We start from the raw sequence: 20241 nt of genomic DNA on the forward strand, positions 1-20241 counted from the left end.
AGGTTACCTTAGCCACTTGGCTGTCCAGTTATCAAATGGTAAAGGTCGAAGTGAAGATACTAAGCGAGTTAAAAGCTTTACAGTAAAACTGAATTATACTACTTTAGAATATATAAATAACTTTATATTAAGTGTAAAATACAATCTCTTACAAACAAATTGAGCCACTGATATATTTAAGCAAAATTATAATAATTTTTTAAAACTATGGACTGAAATTAAAATAAATTGCCCTCTATTTATAAGGTATGTAATATACTTTTGATGAGTCAGCAAAATTTTTGTCATTTTATTTATTTGCTGATGGAATGAAAAATAATAATGTCAACAGAATTAGATAACTGAAAAGTACTGTAGTGCTATTGAAGAATGAACAACTTCGATCGAGGAATTTGTTCAATTAAAACCAGTAGAAATTAACTCAAAATAGTACTTTACGAACATTTGTGTCTATCTGACATTCTCAGGTATAATACATTAGAACACATTTATGATAGAAATTGGCTGACAAAGCCACCTTTTGTTAATTAATTAAGCTCCAAAACTGGAATATCGTACATAAACATAGACACACACACATTAGTAAAAGTACTATTTTGAGTTAATTTGTGCTGGTTTTAGATCTGTATCTGTATTTTTGTAAGATATTCCCGTTTTGGAGTGTAATTTATTGGTTTAGTTGACATAACAAGTCCAGCAATCATCAAGCAAGTGAAGAAATGGATTTGAGATGATGAAACCTTCAAATTTCAACTGCAACTGGTTTAGTTTGAAGGATGGATTAGATGTCATCTTGTGGTCTGCAGCTCACCAGACATTATCTTCATAGACAATGTATGGAGAGTGGTTAAGCAGCAGCTCTGTGAACTGATTTTAACCAAAACAGAGCAATATAAAAAATTAGATAGATATAATTTAAATTATTTGCATTTGCTCATAGATTCAGTGCCTTGCTTAAACTAAAAAATATATTGTGCATATTAACTATTTATTATATATGTACTTTATGAACAAATACTGTATTTATAAAGAAATTAAAGAGATTTGATTTCATTAAAGAGTTTTAATTTTATCAACAAAAGTATAAAACTCAATTTTTTTGTAACAGACACTGTGTGATAAAAATGTTAAAAATAAATCATATTACCTTACGGGTGTATCAACTATGTTATGGTACTTAGACACAATGGATTTGTCATATTAAGAGTAAACAATTAAATAATGTTTTGGCAAAGATCCAACATTAATGCAATGTAGTCACTGAACAAGAATATTTATACTGCATGCAGTATGGTACAAGTTAAAGTTGCTTGTATGTTTTTTAACAGAGAATTTTGTATGAAGTGAGTTATAGTCTCCCCAGAAGTAAAGTTTGCATCAAACCAAATATAAAGTATGTTGTTCAATGAAAAATTCATCAAAGACTAATTTGGGAAAAAGATTAATTCATCATATATATGTATACTGTTCCAAATGATTGTTCTATCTCTGTCTATTGTTCCAAATGATTGTTCTATCTCTGTCTATTGTTCCAAATGACAAAATTCTGTTTGATTATTTATATTGTTTAGAAAATTATTTAATGTAATGTTTAAATATCAAACATTTTAATACTGTTTTGTATGTACTGATACATTATAATTCAAAAATTTTTCAGGGGCAGACTCTAGACTTCTCATTCTTAATAATCTAAATAACCTCATACAATAATTAATGTAGATTAATGAAAGAGCACTTCAGAGTGAAAGGGCAGTATATCAATTATAAAAAAACTTTATTCATCTTACAAATCCCGACTCTAAACTTCTTGGAGTACGTTATTTAATGACTCCGAACTTCAATAATTGTAATGAACCAAACTGACTTTCTTGTAGTCCAAACAATTTATAATTCTATTATTTAATTCTGAGTACTTATGTACTGTACTTTCATCTTCAGGAGCTATTAATTCATAACTCAACTCCAACACATAAGAATGCCTTATTTCAAACATTAATATATAATACATATTATAAATGTATGTGTGCATTTGCATGTATATATATATATATATATATATAATATGTAATCAAAAATAGTTGTTGTAAAATACTTTTTAAAAGAAGAAAATAAACATGAGGAAAATGGAATGTTTTAAAGAAAGAAGGAAAAGTAGGATAATTACCAGTTATGAGTGTATTTGAGAAATATGATGATATGATTAAAAGAGTAAAAATAAATAATGAAATATATTTAGAAATATGAAATGATGTTATAAAATTTGGCAACATCTTTGTAAATAAGCTTAAATCTGCTAATTTCAGGAAGTCATCTTTTTTATTAAAGAAATTTTCAGTCAAAATCTGACTATTCTCAGTTTAAAATTTCAAATTTAGAATGTAGTGTACAGTATATAAATTAAAACAAATTTAAAATCAATATTCTTCTAAACAGTAAAATTTTTAAAATAATATATTCTAAAAAATTTTTCTTTAAAAAATCTCTTAAGAAATAATAAGCGAAAATCACTTTTTTAAATTTGATTTCGATAGAATTAAAAACAGATGGACTAGAAACTTATTTAGTATTTCTCACTTTATTTTTATTTTTCCTTTTTTATCCATATATATTTGCTTATCAGCCTCATCAGTGGATGTTACAATCTTACATTGCCAATACTTTTATACTCTATTAACTATCCTAGATTGCATCAACACATGCGTTGGTATTTAAATTAATACAATTTACATATCCTTTGATACAGTAATGTTCTATAACATGTCTTTTTATGCGATTTTTTACTTTGTACAATATTTTAGTATTATTTCTGTCAGTAATACAGTTTTTTATACTGCAGTGTTGTTGCCACTGGAATTCAGTTCTGTTTAGTCGGATTGCCACCTCATGCTCTTTCAGTCTTCAAGTTTTCTTCCTGTTTCTCCAATATAATATTTCTGTTCTGTACATGTACACATCAGCCTATATATGACTCCTGCTACTTCTAAAGGATTCTTCGATTGTTTCTCAAGCCTTACACTGAGCATGCAACAACTGTTTATTGAAGTACTGGTCGGCAGTGATCCACAATTGTAACTGCTTATTTTCTTATTAGTTTTAAAACATTTTATTTGTATTATTATTTAAAGAAAACAGTCCAACTTTAGTTGCTGGTTCTGTGGGTCCTTATGCTGTACATTTTGCTGATGGTTCAGAATATACAGGAAATTATATTGACAATATTACTTGTGAGGTAACTTCATTTATATTTATTACTATGTTTGTTGACGTAACTTTGTACTAAGATTTGGGTAAATGTGATGTGTATGCCTTTTCTCTCTAAAACAGCTTTTGCATCTTTCTTAAGTAACAAATGCATTTTTTTCTCAACTTTGTTTTTATTGGTAGAAAAACCTTTGGCTTAACAAAAAGCTGACCTGGAGCAACATTCATTTGTTTAAGATGATTAAGATTAGACAAACAAACAACTTTTTGATAGGCAAGAAACATTTTCAGACTATTTCACAGTGTAGCTTCAGCTCATATTTGTTTTAGAATTGAATGTCCAAATTTCTAAATGATGTACTGTACATCTGATTCCATAAATGGATGAGCTAAAGCTGCACTGTGAAATATTCTGAAAATGTTTTTGCCTATTAAAGATACTGGTTACTTTAATTTAGCTGTACTTTTACTTCATTCTTATTATAGAATCATAGTGAAAGTTTGGTGATAGGTCAAATTTTTCACCCCTTTGGGTTTTTTGGATTTTTCAACATTTTCACACTCCAAGAGCCCAAAAAGTGTATAAAAATACCCTTACAAAATTGTGTGTGTATTTTGCATTATTTTTATTTATAATTAACTCTAAGATATAGTGCAAGTTTTAAAGATTTTCATAAACAAGATAATTTTAAAAGTTAATAAAATATTTTTGTATAAAATATATCAATATTACAATTCATTTCAATGTAGCTTTTAATTTAAATTAATTGAGAAGACTTCTAAAGATACTACTTATCTGTTCTAAGAAAAAATATTTTTTATTTATAAATTGAAGCTAAAGAATTTGACAGAAAATGGAATGAATTTAAGTACAAATTGTTATATAATTGTAATTTATTATTATTATGGTGGGTTTAGTGAGTTATATTCTGTTGACACTGGTGGCTGTGTACTATGCCGGACCAGAGTCAAGGCATAGCAACCAAAACAAAACAAAAATTAAATAAGTGTGTCTGTATTCAGGAATTTCCTAACAATATTGTCATATTGTCAGGAATATAGTGACCATCTGTAGTGTGATGTATGTATTTCTATTCAATTGTAATGTTCCCAGGCTTTTGTGCAGTGTGTGTGGTATCATACCTGTAGAGGAGAGAACAGATACAATAAGCACCCTATCCATCCTCCACAAATTCCTTATTTCCTGGGTGAGTTCTGTGTACTTGCTAATTTTTTCAGTGAATGTGTTTTCTATATTGTGAGTGTTTGGAATGGATGTGTCTATAATGTGATTTCATTGTGTTTGTCAATGAGTGTGATGTCTGGTCTGTTGTGGTAAACTTTTTGTACTAGAAATTGTGATATACCACGTGTCTTCTAGTTGTGTGTTCTGTTAACAGCGTATCAGACATCGTGTATGTTTATTTCAGCACAGGGCATAGTTGGTATTCTGTTCTCCTCCTCAATCCAGCTTTCATCAGCATTGTGTGTAACAGCACTGGACCAAAGAGAAGACCAATAAGTTGTGAGTTCTTCTGTTGGTGTGCCACTGTGCTGTGTAGCAGTGTTTGTTTTCGTACTAATTTGTCTGTAAAAGTTTTTTTCATTGTTTGTAAATAACTTATTTTGTTGTTTTCATAGTGTACATGTTTTGTATCGTTTGAGTCTATGTGCTTTGGCTGCGAGCTTTTGCTTTGGTGTACATAATTTAGTGTTTTTCCTACTACTTTTGACGTGTTGATTTTTGGTATTCATGGTTTTTATTGGGATCTGTACCTGTATATTTAGTGAGTGTTTCCTGAAATATAAGTGATAGCATATTAACTAAATCTATGTCTATGTTATCAGTGGTGAACAAGGAAGTGTCTGTAGTATCATTAGTGGTGTGTGTGCTATAATCAGTACTTGTTACTGTATGATCCTGACAGGTTACATGATATTCATTAATAATGTTACATGTTTCTGTCTATTGATGTATTTGATCAGCACCCTGTTGTTTGATAAGTTTGAGTATTGTTTGTGGGATAAGGTTGTTGTGTGTAATTATTATTATTTTTTTAATCAACAACCCTTTGTTTGGTGACAGTGAGGTGAGGATATTGTTGTGTGAATCTATAGTTTTCCAGCCATTGTGGTCTGTGGATACATTGCCACAGAAACACCAGGGCTAGATTGGTATGTGTGTAATATAGAAACTTCCTAACAATGTGATGTGTGTTCAATATTGCAACTTTCTATAGTGCCATGTACATGTTTTTATTAATGTTAATATTTATAGACTTTCGCGTAGTGTACGTGGAAGAGTAGACAGAGAAGATAACAGGTACAATAAATACCTTCTCCATCCTCCATGTCATATTTCTTGAGTGAGTGGAGTGTACTTGTTGATTTTTTTCAGTGTGAGCAGTTTTTATGTTAAAGAGTGTTTGGAGGAGAGATGTCTATTATATAAAGGATCTTACTGCATTTGTCAATGAGAGTGATGTCAGGTCTATTGTAATGAATTGTTTTATCTGTGATTATGGCTCTGTCACAGTTTATTTTATGTGTCATTTTCTAAAACTGCCTTTGGAGTCTTTGTTGTATGATCATCCGGGTGTTTAATAATCTGTGTTATTATTATTACTATTATGTAGTTATCATTTGTATTGAGTTTCCATATTTATAATTTACAACAGGCCCAGCTAACTTATAGTGAGAATCACTGACTTATCAGAGTCAAAAGCACCAATGATCTACTGCACATTTTTGTTTCACAAAAGCTTAATATTTACCCTAATGAAATTATTCTTCAAAACATCGTTGTATTTATGTATTGCACAATATTTAACATTTCAGATTATTTCTTTTTGGTAAAGAAATTAAGATATAAATTATGAGACCATTCATTTTTCACAACAAAAATCATATTTTTTTCTGTTACAGATATTATAAGTTTCATTTCTCTTTGCACACTCATTTTGCACTGAACTGAATTGTTTATGGTACAACAGAACAATTTCTAAAATAACGACAAACCTAGCTAGTAATCACCATTGACACAAAGGACACTTCTTCCTATCCATCTCAAAAAGACACAGAATTACCAACCCGTAGATAATAGTTAAAATATTTCTCAGTGAAATCTATGGATTTAATATTCCTATTAAAATTACAAATGTTTTTTGCACTGTAATGAGTCATATTATCTGTGATTGGCCAAAAATGATGCAATAATTGACCAGTTGATCACAATTGACTTGTTGGCCATTCCATCTCTTCAAGAAACAATATTGAATACAGTAGATCCCCCTATAAGACGGTAGATACGTTCCGTTCTTTATGAATCAATTTTGTAGGAATCATAGTTTACGGACTACGGCTGTTTGAAAGGTTTTCTTTCATAAAATTAATCGATTCTAGACTAATTCGACTCAACATTTCCAAAATACGNGTTATTAGAAAATATGTAGATCAATTAATTAATTAAAGTTAGTTTTAAGCTATTATTCACTCAGGATTATGAAAGATAGCTGAATATATTCGAATATCAGGTGTTGCCTTTATTTAATAATGCTGTTTTAATTGGATTTTGAGAAACTCGAAACTCTTATGAAGCAATCGACTAAAATCCACCCTAATCCTTTGCAATTCCCAAAGTTTTTTGTATAAAAATTCAAAGTCATTTTTAAACTCTTTTAAATGTTTTAGAAAACTTTACAATTTTACATTACGACGATTGAACTACAATAATCTATTTTTTACTCTACAGTAAAAAATTGCTTGGAGTGTTAATAATCATTTAATATTATAAGCTAATTCCTTTTTAAAAAAATTCGCTTGAACACCATATAAGAGGAACGATTGCTTAAGAATAGTTAATCAAAATCTATAGTATATATATAAAATTACATGTCCTGACTGACTGATTCATCATGGTCCAGAGCAAACTGCTGAACTTAGTAGTGAAATTTTGACAGTGCATTCCTATAATGTCATAGATAACAGCTAAAAAATTAATTTTCAACATCCCACTTCTAAGCTGATGAAAAGGAGATACAAGACAGTTTTATTAAGTAAACGATATATAGAGCCGCACTATTTCTAAAGCATGCTAAAGTTTGAAACAAACAAAAATCAGTAATTTTACCAAATTAGTAACGAGTAATGATTGAGAATTTTAGTGAAATACCGACGGTTATTTCTATCAAATTGCAAAATCCAATTGAATACAAAACGAACATATTAATATGCAATAATATATATTTTATTTTATAGGAATTAATGGAATGGCATCGCCCAAGATTTAAATGCTTAATAGAAGCAGAATGTGACATTCTGGCACTTGAAACCATTCCTGCAGAAAAGGAAGGAATTGCATTATTGAAATTGCTGAAAGAATTTCCTGGCACAAAAGCATGGTTAAGTTTCTGTTGTCAGGTATTAAAATGTTAAATAATTTAATAATAGTAAATTTTACATAAGGTCTGATAAGAAGTCCATTAACAATATGCTATTACTATTTTAATTTAAAAAAATTAATTTACATATAAAAAATAAGCACATCAAAATTAGAATGATTAAGAGTAGAAAGCTGGACAACTGAGTATTTGAAGTGTCAATTCTACCATTCTGGGGATAAAATTTGGGCAGTTGACAAAGCCTAGAAATTTTTCAGAGGTGATCCATCTTGGATATGTCAGGCCCATCCCTTACTTCCTGGTTTCCTCATTGTGGACCTAGCCAAACCCATGTTGGCTATGATTAAAAGGTTCCCTTAGTACATGACAAAGGATCAGGGCTATTGAGAGGGAGAATTTTAGATTTGTCTCTGAGCCTGGAGAAAACTTATGAGCCCATAGTGGTTCCTATCCCTATAAATTAATGTTATTTTTCACAATCATATGCAAATTGAAAAAATTGTAGACATAAATTTCCACTGTCATCCATCTGTCTGTCCTTCCTTAACCTCAAGAATGGAGTTAGATAGATGAAATCCAAGACGTTTGTTAATAATAATAATAATTGTTATATATGCATATAATTATTTGTTAATAATTTTATATTTTGTTGTGAATATTTCATTGTATTTAAATTTTATGTAGGTTCTATTGATGTATTGTTTTTTTGAATGTTGCATTCTTTAAAAAATGTTTGTTTGATTTCACAACTGATGAAAGTGCATAAACTTAATAAAAAGTAAAACACATCTGGATACGAGTCCAATTTTGCTTGCCATGTCTAATCACCAGGACACTGCACAAATATGTAAAACAGTTTAAAATGTCACATTTTAAACTGTTTTACATATTTGTGCAGAGGCATAGCCTCTAAAGAAAGGTTGTCTCTGCAATGGAAATAGTTGTTCCTGGTGATTAGACATGGCAAGCAAAATTGGACTCGTATCCAGATGTGTTTTACTTTTTATTAAGTTTATGCACTTTCATCAGTTGTGAAATCAAACAAACATTTTTTAAAGAATGCAACATTCAAAAAAACAATACATCAATAGAACCTACATAAAATTTAAATACAATGAAATATTCACAACAAAATATAAAATTATTAACAAATAATTATATGCATATATAACAATTATTATTATTATTAACAAACGTCTTGGATTTCATCTATCTAACTCCATTCTTGAGGTTAAGGAAGGACAGACAGATGGATGACAGTGGAAATTTATGTCTACAATTTTTTCAATTTGCATATGATTGTGAAAAATAACATTAATTTATAGGGATAGGAACCACTATGGGCTCATAAGTTTTCTCCAGGCTCAGAGACAAATCTAAAATTCTCCCTCTCAATAGCCCTGATCCTTTGTCATGTACTAAGGGAACCTTTTAATCATAGCCAACATGGGTTTGGCTAGGTCCACAATGAGGAAACCAGGAAGTAAGGGATGGGCCTGACATATCCAAGATGGATCACCTCTGAAAAATTTCTAGGCTTTGTCAACTGCCCAAATTTTATCCCCAGAATGGTAGAATTGACACTTCAAATACTCAGTTGTCCAGCTTTCTACTCTTAATCATTCTAATTTTGATGTGCTTATTTTTTATATGTAAATTAATTTTTTTAAATTAAAATAGTAATAGCATATTGTTAATGGACTTCTTATCAGACCTTATGTAAAATTTACTATTATTAAATTATTTAACATTTTAATACCTGACAACAGAAACTTAACCATGCTTTTGTGCCAGGAAATTCTTTCAGCAATTTCAATAATGCAATTCCTTCCTTTTCTGCAGGAATGGTTTCAAGTGCCAGAATGTCACATTCTGCTTCTATTAAGCATTTAAATCTTGGGCGATGCCATTCCATTAATTCCTATAAAATAAAATATATATTATTGCATATTAATGTGTTCGTTTTGTATTCAATTTACACATCTTAACCTTTTATCCATAAAGTTTTGATATTTTAACCTGAAATGTTTAATAATTATATGTTATAATACTTTTTAATTAACAATTATATTATTATTAAAAAATTTAAGTATTCAATATTGTTTCTTGAAGAGATGGAATGGCCAACAAGTCAATTGTGATCAACTGGTCAATTATTGCATCATTTTTGGCCAATCACAGATAATATGACTCATTACAGTGCAAAAAACATTTGTAATTTTAATAGGAATATTAAATCCATAGATTTCACTGAGAAATATTTTAACTATTATCTACGGGTTGGTAATTCTGTGTCTTTTTGAGATGGATAGGAAGAAGTGTCCTTTGTGTCAATGGTGATTACTAGCNCTCCGTCTTCTCCATTTTTGACAAAGCATGTGCACACTGACTATCTGCTAAGCTGTCGTGGCAAAACTTTTTGACAAATCAAACGGAAATTGGTATCGTGTCTTTAGCAAAGATGGCTGAATTATTCCCACCAAAAATTAAATTGATCGCAGCGCCGCATATTGGCAAGGCCGCGAACTTTCCAAACAGCCCTCGTATTGATTTGTAGAAAAGAAATTCATAAATATGTTGCTTTCATTTGTATAAGATTTAAAACTAAAATTTGAGATTTTGTTTAATTATAGGATCCACATTTAACTGCTCATAAGGAAGAATTGTCAAAAGTGGTTGAAAATTGCTTAAGAATTGCACCTCCCGATCAGCTGGTGGCCGTTGGAGTAAATTGCTGTCCTCCGAGTTACGTGGAATCCCTTCTGCATAACATTGGTCATTTGCCACCAAATGTGGTTAAAATTGCTTATCCAAATAGTGGAGAAGAATGGGAAAGCAAAAAAGGGTAATCAGTTTTTTATAGGGATTATTTCTTAGTTATTCATATTGCAGTTGTTTCCTCATCTGGAAAATTTAAGAATTTTGGGGAGTTTTCTCTATGAAAATAACAGCTTAAAAAAAAAGTTGCTTGTTAAATAATCTTGATATTTGGTGATATTAGCATTCACATATAAGTTATAACTTGATGATAATGAAATAGAAAAATCTATTTTAGGGTGATTTTTATCAAATTATATTTATAAATATTCATGGTAGTCATTAACATGGACAAAATAACACATTTGCACAACTGAAAATGACCTGCATTTTACTTTGCTAAGACAGATGTTTACTAATTTGATGTTTGGTATTTAGATTTTACCAATGTTTTAATACATAGCAAGAATGTGTTTTGTGTGAAGATAATAAATAATTTATTTAAAATCTAGATTATATTAATTAAATTATCCACAACCATGAGACAGATAATAGTGATGGCTTATCACTATTATCTGATAAGCCATCACTATTATCTGCCACATGGCTGTTGATAATTTAATTAATATAATTATACCAAGAGCTAGAAGCAACTTTTGAAATAATTTTGTAAAATGTAGATATTAATACAGTAATGTTTGAAGCATTTTGCTCTAAAAGTCAATTTACTGATGCATGAATTGAATTTGTATTTAAATTTTGTATATGATTCATATTAAGAAAGGCATTTATCAAATTTTTTTCTTAGAAAAATTAATGATATATGTATACACAGTATAGTATATAGTCTTAAGTTATTTTAAGTGAAAGTTAATTTTAAAAATTAAGACTTTTCTTAACTTTTTAACTACAGAAATTTATTATTTTAAATATATTTAAATGACTTAAAATGTCTAAACTTTTTAATGATACAAAAATATATCAGCTGTCCAGCAAAAACTGTAAGTAACAGTCAAAATTTTACTTTACTTATTACAAATACCTTTACACTATTGGTCATATTTAAATTCTTTACACACAATTCTTTTGAAATAAATTACATTGATCAAAATTGCATTAATAAAAGACATTCTACTAATATTATTTCAAACATCATCATCTATATTCAGGTAGATGTTACCAAGCTTTTTTTATTTTTCATGCTATCAGTATCAACATTTGGCTAATGTGCAATTATCAGTTATTGTTAATAGTGTGAGATTCAATCTGTGGGTCAGACTTGATCCTTGTGCTGTACCCGGTGAGATATGGTCTCAATGTCACTGGATGGCTTAATGTAAATAGGAAGGCTATTGCTAAGTGGGGAGGTCGTAGGTAAGTTGATAGGGTGACCAGTTTGAACAATTGGAGTCAAGGCCAGTTTAACTAAACAATAACTTTAATAGGAAAATAAAGCAATTTACAATAACTAGCTATAGTTACTAATATATGTGTAGCATATAGCACTTGCATCCCTATATGATCCAATATCTATGGGATATATACTGTCTCTAAGTTTAAGATCTAAGTTGAATGAGAGAGAGAGTTTACATTTCGTTAAGTAAAATACCTCTATTGGATTTATGTACCTGCTTTAGGCATCTGGCGACAGGTTTGGAGGAGAGACATTTGGAGAAACAAGTTGGCCTGGAGAATGGCTGGATGGGAGCCTTGGGTCACCTGCTTCTATTGTGAAGTCCACCACGATGATTGAGTTTGAGCCCTTTTTATTCCCCCGGAGTATGGGAGTCGAATCAGGTGATTTTGATTTAATGCGGTCTGAGTTTGAGATATGTCACTGGTCTGGCTGATATGGGCTGTATGGCTTTGACAACCTGGCCAGATTGTTGATACTCTTTGCCAGGTGCTCTGACTCTTGTTACCATATAAGGCAACAAATTCAAAGTTCTTAGATGTCACCGAGGTGTTGTGACTCTTCTTACCTCATAATTTAACTGATTTGGATGTTTCCCCTCATTAATAACCATATGTTTAGATTTTCTTGACACTTATTCAAAACATTGTTAAATTGTTGATTTGTACAGTTATTTGATTGTCCTTGTGGTCAGAGGTCACCAGCAATGCCAGGTGATGGGGAAAGAAAGTGGGTTTTTTCCACTTCCGCATTAACTGCGTATTAGTTTAACTAATTAATCTAATTACCTAATTGCTCCCCTCCAGAATCTCACAAGTCTTAACCAGTACTTCAAACTTTGATTAAAAATTATAATAGTACAATGGCTTTAAATTGCTGTCATTTCTTATTTGAATTGTATGCTGGATGAATTATTATTAAGTTATACATTTTTTAATTGTTTTAATATGTCTTTTTAACTTCAATAAAGTAGAATTCTATCTAGTTTTAATGACATCAAAAATTATTATTTCTGGAATAAGATTATGAATCATATTATTCATCGTATTATCGTATTATGAATTGTATTATTCATAATCTTATTCACCTACCTTGCAGGTGTTATCAGTTGATAATTATCATCAGTATGGGCAATTTCCAAATCAATTACAGTAAGCAGATTCAAAACCAATCAATACCAAATCACCTTTCCTTTTTTCCCTCATAGAGAATCACTTCAACACAATATATTAATAAATATTAATAAATTGATTTACAACATATTAAATAATGTCATACTTTTAATTACGTCTGAATGAATTGGTTGGACTAATTTTGAAACAAGCAACAAATTTCAAATGTGCAAGTTCAAAGTTCATAGTATTACCCTTATAAGTATAAGGGTAATACTATGCTCAGCTATCATAGCTGCCTCTAGAATTTTCTTTAAAGCCAAAATTCATAAAGCAAATTGACTTTTAAGACCTCTAGTGAATAAATGTAATCATCTTCCACTTAATTTAGAAAATAAACTTGCTAACTACCTGCAATATTTTTTAAGTTATTAAGAATTTTGAGGCTGTCCAGTGAGATCTCATAACCAGCATGATTGCAATGTGTGGCAACTGCTGAGTTAGTGTAATTATACTTTACTGTGCAAATATGCTCTTATTTTGGATTTTAAAAACCAAGAGAGAAAAATATTATAAAAAGAAAACTTTATGAGCATCTAGAAATTATTAAAATCAATGAAAATAATAGAATGAATTTAAACCCTGGCATTATCATCAGTGAGATTTGACAACTATTATTTCAAAATAAGAGTCCATTTAAGGTGTTCTTCCTCCCTCTTCCTGCTAATTTTTTAATTCACTGTACTGTATGACAATCAGCCTACCTGATAAATGTACAGTGTAGCATTTTATGCCTTTTATTTTAGAGTTTTTTTAATAATTCATTTTAAACTTTTTTATGTTTACCCTTACATTTACCCATAACTGGATTGCTGTATATTAGATCTCTATGTAATCCAGTTATATAGTGAAGAATCCAGAAAAAAATAGAAATGGATACAAAATTAGCTGAACTTACAAAAAGAGCTGAAATGTTAGGACATGATTATTTTTAAAAATTAGCACTGAGGAGGAGTTGGGATGTATTGTGCCAACCTGAAATGCATTTGTCATTTTTGAGAATAAAATTGTAGTTCCTAACTGAAAATTTGCTGTGAGTCCGTCTACCATTTGTTGGATTACAGAGATGTATTACATAGAGGCCTACCTTTTTCATCAAGAAATGTTCCTGTGTGATAAGTTCTATATACAATTTTGTGTTTAATTCCAAAGAACAAAAGAGAAAACAAGAAGCAATCAAGTACTAAACTTAAGCTTTAATTATATCTGTTGGCTATGTTAACACCAAATAACAAAAAACTATTTTCTCACCAACTCCTATGATAAAATTACGTAAGGTTTTTCTTTTTTTTGGCTGCCTGTTTTCATTACCTTTTATGCAAATTATGCATTAACAATAGATCAGAAAGAAAGTAGATAGAAGTCAGAGGTCAGTATAAAAACAGAAGTAGGACATTATGTTGGTGAAACAGAGTATAAACAGATTAAACATAGTATAAACAAATTTAAACAGATTATAAAACAGAAGAAATGAAATATATCATAGGCAAAACACAATTTCTATGACTGTTTTAGCCATAGAAATTACTGTAATTTCAAACAGAGATGGGAAAATACACAACTATTATTTATATCTAGAAATCTGAATACTTTGTTTTGTAGAGTTATATAGAGTTAGCAGAAACTATATGTACAGTTTAAAGATATGTAAGGGATGTAGTATTTCTCCTTGTACAGTACAGTATGTCAACATTTCACAAGTCTTGGGCTATATTATTATTTGTATGAAAAAATTATAAATTTCCAAATATCCTATTAAAAATGCAAATTATACATTTTAAAGTTTTAAAACTTTCAAACATGTGCATTCAAAATTTGCTTGTTTTGAACTTCAAGTTCAACTGACAATGCTTAATTTGTAGTTTAAGCAAAAACACATTTAATTGTTTTTTGAATAAATGTTCCACAAAATCTGAAATACAATACTAATCCATTTTCTTTGGTATGGTACAGATCGTAACAACCAATGCTTAATAAAACAGCTGGTGCAAATGGCACAGATTTGGACAATAACTGTTACGAACTTGTCTCAGCATTATGACTAACATTCCTAATACTACATCAGAAAAACATGCAGTGGAATATGATGTCCAAATGGATTCAGAACTTCACCACACTAGCTATCAGTTGAATAAGAACTTTTGGAACACAGACAAATTGTATTAAACCGTGTCTATTATAGTAGGGATACGAAAGACGAGACGACAAGAAGCTTTTCTCACGTTTAGAAAAGCTAATTCTACGAAAGTACGAATCTCAACTATGCATTCCAACAGAACGATTTGCAATCCTTATTCATCTTTGTTGACTATTTTATTTGGTCGACATGAACTTTTTTTGAGGAATTCTCTCTGCTGTTTTTTAAAATTGCAAATGATTCTGGTCCTTCCGTTGACAAATATCACTCCAAGGAAGCATTCCATTAAGCCATTAGCTTTTGCTACAGCACCTGTACCAACAAATGCAAGAATTAGAAAAAGTGGCATTTTTGTGACTTCTAAGAAAGCGGCAAAAGCCCATATAGAAGAACCATAGATCGCGATTACCCTTAGTGTTTAGTGTACCCACAATTTTGGAATTATCTCAAAGATAATCTGTTTATTCAAACACATTAGATTAACATTACTTCTTGTACTTAAAACAGATTAACAAGCATATCTTAGAAAATCTAAAGCCATTAAAAAAAATCAAAGGTTTATTTAAAATGTTAAACACAATACACAAAACAAAAAATTTTAAAATATCACACAATAATACACACACTTAATTCATAAAAATTTAGTAGCAAAAGAAATATGTTCTAGTTAAATTAATTTATATGAAGGAGGCAAATATATACAGAAAAATTTTCACTTAAATTATATTTCTTATATTTCATAATTACACCTTAGCATACAATATTAATTATCCAGAAGAGATTTTAAAGCAAGAACACAGGAAAATCACTAATGTTTGTTATTTATTTTCTAACAAAATTTTCCACGGAGTTAATTTTGATCTTTCTATAAATTTTTTTTGTCGAAGATGGACAAAACAAGCCGAAGAAACACCACTTTCCAGTTACGTACCAAAATGGATGTCTTTGGGAGGATGCTGGTTAGGTGGATGTTGCAGAACGACTCCGGACGACATTAAGGACGTAGCGAAAATCGTACATTCGTATTAAATATAAAGGTAAGAATATTTTTAAAGGTTTGGTAGAAACGAAATAAAAATTTAATTGTAAATTTTATATATATTTCAGCAAGAATACACCAATTTCGAAATAAGTTAAAAGTTACGACAGGCGTGGAATAGGTAGAGAAAAATTATTTTTGTTTTTTATCGGTAAGTAATTCGTTGTGAAGTTTACACACTTCCAATTCGAATAAGTCGTAGAGGAGGATACCGTTTTCGTCGAACCAGTTGCCCACCGACTTGGACAGCTTGGATTCTCTCATTTCGTTCGTCTTGCCGTCCGTAAACGTAATCAGTAAATTATAATTGTCGCTGAATCTAAAAAGGGTAAAATTCGACAATAATACTTCGAACCTATTAAAGAAAACGGAAAGGACACCATAGCCAATTAAATACCAGTCGTACCTCTTCAGACAGGATCTAGCCGTCCACTTGTGATCCGGATCGAGACCCGACGGGTCTCGATCTACTGCTAATAGAAAAATTCCCTGCTCGATAAATGTGGTATAAGTAGTGAGAACCGCCATCAAAATAAAATACGTTTTCAAAATTAAGGAAAATATTTTTAAGAATAGTTTATTAAACCCAAACAGAAATAATTATCATCTAAAAAAAAACAAAAACATAACTTACATTAAGTCTCCGCGGTATAACGATGCATCTTGGGTGGCTGCTGCCGTTATTACAAAACACTTTGCATGATGAGAAACACAAATAGCTCGTGTTGTGATAAATACGAGAAATTGTAATACTTAAAAGGAAGAACATAGATAATAGCTGCATAGATTCTCTGCAGCTATTATCTATGTTCTTCCTGCACGTTGCAGTTTAATTGCAGTTGATATTCCTAAATAATATACATCTACACGGGAGTCTGGAACTAGTAGATCTATTGAAGTTCATAAAGAAGACCAACGTACTGTACTATACTTACAGTACCTAATTTTAATTCCTTTTGCACTTCTATAACCCGGTTTCTCATAAATGCAGTTTTTTCTTCATTTTCCTGTTCGGTTTTTATGAATAAATGCCAAAACTCTGAATTATAAATATATGCCAAAAGTGTATTAAATTACTTCAGAAAAATATCTAATTCAATCCCCAACCGCATTTACCCGTCCAGTCCATTTGCATTTTCTTCCCTCTCGACCCACTCCGTGTCCCACGTAATCACGGATAGTATTTGTAAGGGTCCTCGTAATTGGTACTATATTTGTACTCGCTCTTTGATAAACCACGGTGTCATAGAAACAAACTGTAGTGTTTACACTGGTTCTGTTATATATAACGGAACCAGTTTGTTTCCCTGTGTTATATATAACAGAGGGAAAGTATAACGATGGGTCAAAAATCAATATTTTTACATTTTTGAACCTAGGACGCCTCGAAACGTCGAGAGAGGTGAAAAAGGGGGTAATTTCTGTATGTATGGATGTTTGTTATGGGTATTCGAAAATTTCTGAAACTTTGCAAAGGACTGTATTAGGTAGGGTATCGGAAATCGGGGACTGCCAATTTTTGACCCATCCCCAGATGGAGTCTTGCTTGTCCTCGTTTTTTCGTTTCGTTATGGTTATTGTCACAATACCGAACTGCAATTTTTCGTCACGGTGTTTTCGATTTTTTTAAATAGTGTCTTGCCCCCCGTACATGCCCATCTAACTCCTTTTGGGGGAAATTTTGAACCGAAATAACGTGATTTCCGGTTCAAAGGGGAAGTTCGTATATACTGTAGTTAATCGGGGCTTCCTGCCGCTAAGCTTTTCATATCGGATCTCGACTTTCATTTAACTCCGTTCTCGAGATTAAAGGACAGACAAGCGTACGGACGATAGTGGGAATTTATAGGTTACAGTTTTTTCGAATTGCATCCCAACAAAAAATTTAGCTACAAACCTTATTGGAGGAGAGTTAATGTTTAGATCTCAGTCATGCGTACAGTACATACAGTATAGTACCCATTTGCCATTACTTGTAGTGTAGAGTACATGTAAGATGCTACCGTGTACCCTAAAAAATGACGATTGACAGTGTTCTCGGATTTGCCAAAAAAAAATTGCTTACCTCATATTAAGGGATCGATACTATTAAATTTTGGTGGTTAAAGATCGAGGGGTAAGGAGTAAAAGGGGTCGCGTGTCGTATCTCTAGTAGGGTCGGACTTAATGACGATTTTACCCGTTATTAGCATTTACCACTTTTTATAAAATCCATCCCTACTCTCGAAATTAAGCTTTTTGCCAATTTATAATAACTAAAAATATGAAAAGTTTTTAATATTAAAATATCCTGACAGATGGCGCCACAAACTCAGTTTTAAATATTGCCGGAAAAGTTAAGCAACTCGCCGGATTCTTTAGACGACCGATTAGTCGTAAACAAAACACGGAAAATAAAGCTTATATTAGAAAATTACGGTATAAAATTTGAAAAGTTTTAAATGCGGTAAAGGATATAGAACGACGCAGCAGACCAGAACGGAGCGAGATTCGGGAAAGGGGTGAAAAATATCCCAGAGGAGGGCGAAGGTGGCGGCCGACACGGCCACGGTGGAGAAGATCAATCTGCCATCCATCAGTCGGTGATTTTCTTTCAGCTTAAATTTTTCTTTGAAAACCTTTAAGGAAAAAAAAAATCGACTCCACTCGTATATTTATTGCTACAAATGCCCGATGTTTAATCCATTAGTGTCTTCTAGGGCGTCGGCGTGCCCGACAAATTTCAGGGGTCTTCGGATTTTCAAAAATCGACCGTGGGGGAATATTTGTCTCTGCTATCGTTTGCGTCGATTTATGAAATAATTTATTATGCAACGATATAAATCGAGTGTAACTCGTCTATTTGGACTTTCATAGTTAAAAAAGGCCGTTTAGACAAGTTACACTCGGCCAGCGTTCTTCTTTAATCTACTTTCCATTTATTAAGTTCCGGGCTACTAAAGAATCGCTTTAAACAATTTTTTAGATCGAACGAAACTCGACAAAAACTAATTCATCCGCTCGACATATTTTTCCCCCCTCTAGCGTTTCCCTCGTCATGTGATGCGACCGCCATTTAAAGTCGATCGTCGTAAAGAGGGCGCTTTATAAAGAAATTGCGAAATTGTCGGCGCTTATTTTCGCATAAATAAAATTAATTGAAATTAAAACTATTTTTAAAATATTCGATTAATTAATTAATGGACGGTCGACGAATTTCGCAATAAAAACGATATTTATTTTACCTTTTTAACGGCGTCATCTAGAGCGTTTTTAACTGCAGCTCCGTCCCATTTGTCTACTTTGACGGGTTTGTCGTCGATCTTCCACTGAAATACGAAAAATTTATAAAATTACGTTAAATCGTTGGTGCGGTCCGCGGATAAATACGAAAAAATAACTCGTACTTTGAGGATAACGGAATCGGCACCGTCGTTCCTCTTCGCCGCCATTGTTCAAACCTCGAACGGTTTCTAGCTATTAATCGATACTCGATTTTCGTTAGTTCTCTACTCGAAAGAGGGCGCTATGCAAAAATAGTTCGAATGGCTATAAAAATAGAGTAACTCGAGGAAAATTTGTCATTTAAAATGGCTAATAAAACGATTTTCTTGTTTGAATAAAAGTATTACCGTTTCGAAAGTCGGATTTAGTTTATTTGTTTACCGCAATGCGAGACTCGATCTGCCAAGGGGATGCCTCCCATTAGGACTTCCTGTAGGAAATTGGTCCCTATTAAACGTGAAGAAAACCTCGAAAACACCACGTGACCAGGCGAGAATCCACGACCGACTACTGGTGTTCGGTAGTTTTATCCACTCGGCCATTTGTCCGCCTTGAAAGGTCACACTTCCGAAAAAAATCTCACGCCATAATGGAATAAATTAATTAAAAGAAATATTCTTATTTATCTCCGTTGTTTTAAAACGCAGATAATTCGGATTTAGTCACGTACGCAATTCAAGTGCCCTATCTCGAATCTCGAAAATAAGAGAGCTCATTATATTATGCCGTAGATAACAAGCAAGTGGTTACCGCTCTTGGAAATTGTAGCTTTATTTATAGCAAGAAACAGCCTTTCCCAAAACACTATAAAAACAACAAAATCAAAACTCAAGTCCCCTTCTTAGTGTAAGTCTATT

General features: G+C 31.4%; 2 protein-coding genes across 5 annotated transcripts in view; one reads left to right on the forward strand and one right to left on the reverse strand.

The window, feature by feature from the left end:
• LOC111627801 (homocysteine S-methyltransferase YbgG-like) overlaps window positions 1-16330 on the forward strand; it is a 28906-nt gene extending 12576 nt beyond the window's left edge. For all 3 annotated transcript variants that reach the window (XM_023371448.1, XM_023371447.1, XM_023371446.1), the window contains 5 exons: window positions 3126-3229; window positions 7459-7620; window positions 10235-10446; window positions 15969-16118; window positions 16189-16330. In XM_023371448.1, the coding sequence (XP_023227216.1) occupies window positions 3126-3229; window positions 7459-7620; window positions 10235-10446; window positions 15969-16110 (620 nt within the window). In that variant the 3' untranslated portion in view covers window positions 16111-16118; window positions 16189-16330. The remainder of the gene's footprint in view (window positions 1-3125; window positions 3230-7458; window positions 7621-10234; window positions 10447-15968; window positions 16119-16188) is intronic.
• On the reverse strand, window positions 16221-19640 carry LOC111627803 (probable signal peptidase complex subunit 2). 2 transcript variants are annotated; one of them, XM_023371450.1, is made up of 5 exons: window positions 19507-19625; window positions 19345-19428; window positions 18578-18738; window positions 16527-16661; window positions 16221-16439 (listed from the first exon to the last, which is right to left on the reverse strand). In XM_023371450.1, the coding sequence occupies exons 1-5, from the start codon at window positions 19549-19551 to the stop codon at window positions 16253-16255; spliced, it is 612 nt and encodes a 203-aa protein (XP_023227218.1). In that variant the 5' UTR covers window positions 19552-19625; the 3' UTR covers window positions 16221-16252. The 2 variants fall into 2 exon arrangements, with proteins under 2 accessions (XP_023227218.1, XP_023227217.1); XM_023371449.1 differs by having other exon boundaries at window positions 16221-16661; window positions 19507-19640.
• Window positions 19641-20241: the final 601 nt, after the last annotated feature.

Source organism: Centruroides sculpturatus, unplaced genomic scaffold, assembly GCF_000671375.1.
Source record: "Centruroides sculpturatus isolate CEXI.00-Female unplaced genomic scaffold, Cexi_2.0 scaffold568, whole genome shotgun sequence".
Taxonomy (NCBI): Eukaryota; Metazoa; Arthropoda; class Arachnida; order Scorpiones; family Buthidae; genus Centruroides; species Centruroides sculpturatus.

Excerpts from the sequence above, each read along its gene's own strand:
- LOC111627803 (XM_023371449.1), bottom strand. The coding sequence starts at position 19,551 with ATGGCGGCGAAGAGGAACGACGGTGCCGATTCCGTTATCCTCAAA. Across the intron at positions 19,429-19,506 it reads CCGATTCCGTTATCCTCAAA|TGGAAGATCGACGACAAACC; the intron begins GTACGAGTTATT and ends TTCGTATTTCAG. Across the intron at positions 16,662-18,577 it reads CTGGTCTGCTGCGTCGTTCT|GTATTTTATTTTGATGGCGG; the intron begins ATATCCTTTACC and ends AATTTTGAAAAC.